The following is an 8,546-nucleotide window of genomic DNA, read 5'->3' as shown; positions in this document are numbered from 1 at the left end:
TTATTATCATTTATTTATTTGTTTTCAGACACAGACACACACACACACATATATACTTTATTACATTACTATTACTTATTGAATATTGTAATATTCATCTAAAAATAAAATAAAAATTTAAGATTTAGTTTTCGATGCATCGATTAAAACGTCTGTGCTACCGTGATATTTTTATTTCAATTTTAGATAGAGACAGTTTATTACGTATGAATCTTCAACATCCATATTTTCATGGAACAAGATGACTTTGTTTTTATGAAACCTCCATCGAGGGAAAAAACGTCTTCTGTTATCACTACGTTGCTCAATTTTAAGTACAAGAGTGGTGTTAACGAATTCTCTCAATTCAAAAAACATTTACACTATATGTAATATATATATACATGTCATATAGTAACAATATACTATATTATATTACATATAGTAACCCAATTATTCTGGGTCCTGTAAAAAATACTGAATGAATTTATTCAATATTCAATATATAAAATTCATGAAACAACACATTCCCTCAAATATTTCAATCTTTAGTAGCACTTTTGAAAAATTAAGGGTATCAATTTGGTTTCGACAAAGAAGTCCTATGACTTCGATTTGAACAATCAAATCATAACTATAGACGAGTCATTTGTATTTAACTTTTTATAATTTTATTTTTTATTTTTCCCCTAAAATAGCATCAATTAAGTAAAATTGAGAAACATTTCTTCTGACATGAATCATTTCATTATTAACACAAACACACTTGATTTACTTTCAACATTTATTTCAAAAATTCTCCAACGTTTTGGCCCTCAGGCTATTTTCAAGGAGACAACCTTAAATATTGATGTCATGTATTCTTTAAAATGTTTCTTGCAGACTAATTTCCCATGTCGTATAAAACTTTTTATAATCTAAAATTAAAACTTTTTCACATAAATTATTGTTTCTATTTAATCTTACTAACATATTCACAACTGAACCTACTTTTAACAAATGAATGATGTTAGTAAGATTAAATAGAGACAATAATTTATGTGAAATAGTTTTAAGTTTAGATTATGAAAAGTTTTACATGGCGTGGGAAATTAGCCTGCAAGAAACATTTTAAAGAATATATGACATCAATATTTAAGTATGTCTCCTTGAAAATGGCCTGAGGGCCGAAACATTGGAGAATTTTGGAAATAAATGTTGAGATTAAAATTGGATCAAGTGTGTTTGTGCTAATAATAAAATAAACCACTCTCAAAGAATCAATATAATACAACATTAATCTAATGAAACATTTCTTTATCGGACAAAAATAACAATATGTGGAAGTTCACTTTTTGGCATTTCTGGGGTCAATATAAATCAATTTCACTCCATATTTGCTATTCCTTATTTTTATTTTTAAATCAAAACCGGAACAAGAATAAATTATAAAAATAATTCTTAAAAATGTCAGTTGACTTTCCCTAATTGTAGCCTGCCTGACCTGTGAAACTTGCTAGGCAATCAAACTTCGCCTGAATTGGAAATGATTACGCATACATGTACATATTCGACAATTATAGGAGTTAAATTTTTTTTAATGAGAAATAAATTACTAAAAATGTAATCAATGCTGAACCGGTGGGTAAACATCTGGGAATTAATAGGAATGTTGATTAAGAAGTTCGATAGGATTAGTGCAGGCCTCCTTGATTTAGGATTCGGTTTAACTTACAAGAAGGAGAAACCTCTGGACATTTTTAATTCATGAAATATTGGGTTATAGTGACGACATTGGCCGAACTTTCAGACTTAACTTCTTAGCTGTTTCTGTTTTATAATGATATTGTAATTGGAGAAGGTATCAGTGAGACAGTTTAAATTTATTATGCTATACAGTTGTTGTCGATTTAAATTCAATTTATTGTTAAATTAGTGCAAGAAAGGTTCAGTTGCAGCTCGCAGATAGTACTGGGATGTCTGAATGTTTCTCCAACTTTCCACTTTTCCTTCAATTTTTCTCATGTAAATGCCTATAGAACTTCAACAATTTTATACATTTGTTCAGTTATTAAGATTTATTATCAGACAAAATCAAGAAAGAATGGTGGCCCGTTATGACTCATTGGACAAATTCTCTCCTACTTAGTATTATTGTGTCGAGATGGCTGGCACACGCAGAAAGGCTTTGTCATTATGATTATTGTTATGTAGGTTCGGGTCGAATAGTGGGGAAGTTTTGTGAAAGAAGTAAATAAAATAGTTTTGTATAATTGGAAACTGTCCAACGGAAGCAATGTAACAGTTGGGAGATAAGCGCAGATCGTCTCCCATCTCCATCTTTTGGCAAAGGATGGGCGTACCCGGTTTTAGTGTAAATACCTTGGGCGGCCAAAACGTGTGCGTCAAACTGGTGGGAGAGAGAGCTGACTATTTCTGGCCTTAGTCCGGAACAGCTTGTGGCGGCGGCGTGTGCCCGTGCGTGCGGTGACCCGGAGCGACCATCAGTGTGGACCAACGGCTATGGGTAGATAAGAGATGGCGTTCCGTAGGCCGGCCAAGAAGGAGTTCCGCCCCTTCGGGAGGAAGGTGAGTTCTTGGAGTTCTCTACTCATTCTTTTAGCAATCCTGTTGTCCGGGTTCCAAGTATTGGGATACTACAATGTTACTGAGCAATCGAAGAGAGCTCCACAGTTTTTTTAAATTGAAAAAAAAAATGTTTATGATTTTTAAATTACAAGCAGAATTGATTATGAATTTTGGTTTATTCAAATTACAATCTTATAACAAAATGAGTTAATAATCATAAAAGTGATCAGATAAGTGCAGTAGGAGTAAAAATCAATTATTGCAAAAATTGAAAAATAAAATTATCCCTCTTTAGTTTTACTAACTCACAATTTAACCTTCACATTCTTAGTTCTATTAATTTTCCGGTACAAAGAGTTAAATAACAATCAGTTTGTGCAACTAAAATAATATTTGTTATTATTGCACTTTCGTGTAAAAAAAACTGAAAATTAGATTTACTTCATTATTTTATTGTGTATATTATATTTATTGTATATAAAATCATTTTAGAATTAAATTTTTTCGCCGTTTATGGAAATTATTCAATGTAAAACATATATTTAATAGAGATCCATAATTTTTTCATCTTAATATAAAACTGTTAACCATTGTTTGAGGTATTTAAGATCATTTTCAAGACTGGATATAGTTTCAGTTAGGTTAGAATTGCAATGAACAATTCGAAAACACTTGACTGATTTGAACTAGCAAATAGTGTAAAACCCCAATGAGCAAACATAAACAAATTAATATTGAATGGAATAGATCCTAGTTCCATAGAAGTCTTTGACCTCTTCCTAACAATAACTTTTCATTTTTTAAAGTTATTTGCTTTCATTGGTTTGCTTTTCATTTTCCTTTTATATTTCTGGCTGGAACTGTTGATATTTTGATTATTTTTTTGGCAGTTAATAGTGATGAATATATTTATTAACAAGTGACATTCATACTGGTGAATTAAGTTGTAAAAAATTGTAAAGTACCTTGTTATAATTCCACTAATGGTAACATGACTAGTAAAGTTGCACTGCTTGTTGTTAATTATCAATATTATTGTTGTAAATTATAAAATATCAATCATCAATCACCAACTTAATTTTTTTTAATTTGTTTATTTTCTTGTCTCGAATCAGTAGAAATTCTAATGTGAAGTAACGAAGCCTCAGGCAAACCTGGGGGGTCAAACCTTAACTAGTTTAATAGAAAAATGACGATGATGTTATTTGTTGTCATGGTTGTAACCCTAGATTCTATTCAACCGTTTGAGTTCATATACAAAAACTAGATCATTAACAATATAAGATTCGTTAACCTTGAATGAATAAAAGATACCTATCAAATAAACATCAAAATTGAATAAAATATGTATTTTCTTTATTGTCTGCTTTTATTTTTTGTTAACTGAACGATGATAAGGATCTTGTCGGTTTTGTCTAATTAATAATTAACAATTAAACAAAAATCAGCTAAATACAAAGAAATAGAATTATCATAGGTTCAAGAGGTAGCATCTGTAGGGATAGGTTTTAATGTTTTATATACATGTCCATGCTTACTAGGAAGATTTAATGATTTTTTAACAATTTTAAACTAATGTTATGTTAGATACGTTTAAATATTCCATCGTTTTTCATTTGTGAATACATTTTTTCTTCAAGTAATCTTATTCCATTAATATTTTCAAGTAGTACTCTTTATTTTTTTAAATTTGAACTAATAGTTTTATTAATTATAAAAAAAAAAAAAGAAAGATAATAATTACATCATCAGCAGAGATAGGTTTTTTTATGTTTGAAATGTTTTTATACATTTGTTCATGCATAATAGAAACATTTTATGACATTTTTATCAATTTAAATTTTTTTCAAAAAATAGTTCATAGTTAAAAATGACATCTGGGCTCTGTTTCATAATAAAGTACAAACTAATACTATTAATCTTGTTTTTGTATTTGGTACAATTTCACTGTCGTACGATTCTGCCAGATAATTTTTTACTTTTTAGCTCATGCAATATCACTGATAGTCGTCCCTATGATGAAATAAAATGTATTAGAGCTTATAGTTTGTGTACTTGTATTTATGGACTAATACTATTGACTTTCATTTTGAAACAGGACCCTGATAGTTCTCAATTATTTCTTGAAAATCCAGAAGTAAACATGTAATCTTATGAAAGTAAACAATTTCAATATAGTTCTGATCCGATCACAATCCGATTTAAATCTCAAAAATAAATACCTCCCTAATTTTGTATTTTCTATTATATTACTATATCTTTTTAATTGCCTTTATTGTTCATAGAAATTCATTCACGATGCTAAAATAAAGTCGATTGTAGAAACATTAGAGGTTCCATCTCAGAAAATCCAATCTCTGGAATAGCTATTGAAAGCTTGTCTATAAACAATAGGTTCCTTCTCTTAAGATAACGTGGCTTACGTCGTATTTGCGAAAATAAATATTGAATTTCTCTATTCCCATCCTCAATAGGAAATTAGGGACAACATATTTCACCCTGCCGCCATATGTAGGAAAGTTGTTCAATTTTTAATATTATATGGAGATTTATGAAAAGGTTACACTAAGGTACTTATTAATATGTTTACTCAATCTTTAAGGTTTTTTTATTATTTATTATTAGTGATATGTTTTTCAATATCTTATTTTATATAATTTTAAATATGTTTACATTATGCTAACATTCCTATTTACAGCTTATTTTGCAATTTTGATGCTGTTAATTTTAAGTTATATTTTAATATTAGATAAAAAATAACAAAGCTATTAGCCTGAAATTTCAAGATTAAACTAAATATAGTTAGTTTTTCAATTTATTACGAGCAATTTTCGACAGTCTGTATGCCGCTGGATTTTGTTTTAACATTTAGAGTGACTAGTATTTGGACCTCACAAATCGATTGGCGTGATACATTACCAAAGGAAACCTTTTTTTTTTTAAGTGAAAACGAGACAAAATATGTTAATTCTGTGGTAGTAGTGTAAAACTAGGTAAGTCGAATTACCTAAAAATTGAGTTAACCGGGTTTAAACCGCCTTCTGGAAGTTGTGGTAAATTTTTTTAAGTATAGTTCCTTTCCATTAAAAATGACTGCTCAATGGAAAGTAACTATACTAGAATGATGTAATAAAACAAACTTTGATGCAGAGCAAGTGTTTTATATTGAGCTTGTTTGAAATATAACTAAATTTGGGGCTCTTTACCAATAAATTCAATGAAATGATATGGAATAAACGAATTCGTACTGTAGTACTTTATGTATAAAGACATATTAAATCTTTATCCTGTAACCGTATCTCTTGATATAGGCGTATGTTTAACAAAGTAAAAATAATTGTGAAGTGCATATCAACAAATCACAATTGTATTTATTTTTACTCATTAAATAGAAAACTAATTAAATACAATAATTTACGATCATACCTAGATTTACCGATTCTAAAATTTAAAAATGTAAAATAACAACAATTTTAAAAAAGGTGTACAGATTAAGTTCCTTTTGGTTCATCCATGTTTTCTATTCGATATTCCTCATAAATTAGAATTATGTTATTATATCATTTATATCTCTTGATTCACTTCGTTTTAACAATGGCCCAATATTAGAGTATTTTGGTTAGTCAGTCGATGTATAATAACTCAAGTTTGAATTTCTTTTTGCATATATTTTTATATTGCCATATTTCATATTCTAAACACTTCTCTTAATAAAATATTAGTAGAAAATCATTTCCTGAAAGCACGTTCTGTTCAATTTTATTCTACCGGTTCATCGACCATAAAATTTTCCAATACGTCTATATTAAACTACATAAAATGAAAATATTAACATTAAGGTTAGGTCACCATAGTACACATACATGACCATTTAAAAATCAAGAGCCAGTGTCATTAGCAGACTGGCCATTCCTAGGGAGTGCAGTGTTTGGAAACTGTCCAGTGTGTCAGGAAAACCGATAAGGCCAAATGTATAACGTGTTTAGGTCGCCTCATACGCAATTGACATCCCTCATTGGCCTCAGGCCAAGGGTGCTCTTTCAAGGATCCATAAAACATTCATAACCTAGTTATTGTTCAGTTAATTAAATTATAATCGATTATCTCAGTAGATTTTCGAACAGAATCACAATAAATGGGAATCATAATTAAAAATCATCATGTAATAATTAAGTCAGGTAATCTTCTCATTAATCAATCAGTGAAAAGTTAACTAATTTTTAACAGCGCACTCGTTTAATTGAAAAATTATTCCAAAAGAACAATAAATTACTAATTAATAAAGTAACTATAAGCGTTATAGTATGAACTCAATTTCAACTTCTCTTCAGCCCAGCAGAACATTCTTGGTGGGAACCACATCATGAATTTTATCTCCATCTTCCATTACTCTTTAAAACGTTCAAAGATTTTTTCTAGGACATGAAGAACGTTCTGCTGAAGGTCAAGAACACCGCACCTCGATACCCCACCTATGGGGTCCCAGATGTTGCAGAGCATAGATAGCATACGAATAGACTATCCCGCTATGGAACTATACCGAGCCAGGTTGTTGGAGAACACCAGTATCTTCAGCCTCAACAAGTCGGTATTTCATCGTCTGGTAGAAGGAGGTGACCGATCCAACCCATTTCACAATAGAAAGTCGAAGGAGAAGAAGAGCCATTTTGATAACAGGAAGGCTAGATTAGGTCTGGAGGCTGCCGAACAGATGCGGATCAGGAAGGCTTGATATTCCATAGGAATCCAGAAGGAAATGTTTAACCCTAGCATTAAGGAGCGCAACCGCGCTAAACCAATCCTATATATATATATATATATCATTCCAAAAACTAAATAAAAAATCCTAATGTTTTATATAATAAAAAAATGATTTTGGTAATGATGATCATTGACAATGATGACATTATTGGCAGCAATGTCATGCCAACCCCAGCACACTACCTCTTGGCTGCAGTACCCTGTATGTCGGAAACAGCGAGGTAGTGAAAAACACACTTTAATACTTTTAATACTTACGAGACGTTCATGTACCTTGTATATTCGCTGTACCTGTACCACGTTCCGTATATTAAGGTATCCATGATAATTCCTCTATATATATGTGGTAACACTTTTCTGAAACGACTGACATCGTTTATGTCGGGGTTTTAAATAAGGCGTCTCCGTCTAACCTTGCTCCAATGTGACCCTTTTTGTTTTTATTTTGAATTGAAAATACTCAAATGATAGTATCATAGTTACATAGCGGTTATTTTCCTTACTGAGGACGTTCTATAGACTGTCCTAAAGCTATTAGATGTTACTAATTAACTCCAGTCTACGTTACAATCTATGGAACATATCAAACACACAATAAAAAGAAAAACTGGAACATTATTGATTGACCGTGTGTATAGATGAATGAAATATGGTCCGGGTGCGGTAAAAAAAGACTCAAATAGTAGATAATTATACTATTTTATTGAGCCAACGTTTCGCCCCACGTTGCAGGGCTTCGTCAAAACAGCCCAGACGAAGCCCTGCAACGTGGGGCGAAACGTTGGCTCAATAAAATAGTATAATTATCTTCTATTTGAGTTTTTTTTTACCGCACCCGGACCATATTCCATTTAAATAAAAAGAAAACTTTGTAACCAAGCTTCTTACTGAGATGCTTGGAATCCTACAATGGCAAGCTTTCACAGAGTGATATAAACTAGAACCAAACAGGCATCTCTCGATACATGTTGGACTTCGTAAAAGATATCTCACATCTTATATCTCTGTTATCTAAGTTGCTGAAATCAACATATTTATGGTTACAACATTACCCCTGACATCATTTTTTTTTTTTATCAATTCAACTGTTTAGCTGGTTGTACGTTTTTTTGTAATACCAACGACGAAAATTGACATAAATAAGTAAAATAAACGTTTAGAACTGGGTTTTAATTCATTTACGTCCTAGTATAAGTTATTTTATTAAAATGATACGTACACTGAGATTGATTGTATAT

General features: G+C 30.7%; 1 protein-coding gene across 4 annotated transcripts in view; it reads left to right on the top strand.

The window, feature by feature from the left end:
- Nucleotides 1-8,546, top strand: part of Ca-beta (Ca2+-channel-protein-beta-subunit) — an 84,603-nt gene that overhangs the window by 4,480 nt on the left and 71,577 nt on the right. For 3 of the 4 annotated variants that reach the window (XR_001344745.3, XM_014436870.3, XM_014436865.3), the window contains exon 1: nucleotides 2,391-2,547. The exons of the other annotated variant lie outside the window; for it this stretch is intronic. Coding sequence is in view for 2 of the 3 variants with exons in the window: in XM_014436870.3 (XP_014292356.1) it covers nucleotides 2,497-2,547 (51 nt within the window). In the remaining variant the exon portion in view is untranslated. Of the gene's footprint in view, nucleotides 1-2,390; nucleotides 2,548-8,546 lie in introns of those variants that run through there. 4 annotated transcript variants of the gene reach the window in all.

This window comes from Halyomorpha halys, unplaced genomic scaffold (genome assembly GCF_000696795.3).
Source record: "Halyomorpha halys isolate HHAL.00 unplaced genomic scaffold, Hhal_1.1 Scaffold2136.1, whole genome shotgun sequence".
In the NCBI taxonomy this organism is placed as follows: Eukaryota; Metazoa; Arthropoda; class Insecta; order Hemiptera; family Pentatomidae; genus Halyomorpha; species Halyomorpha halys.
Note: the sequence above shows the minus strand (reverse complement) of the source record. Positions and strands in the feature narration are given on the sequence as shown.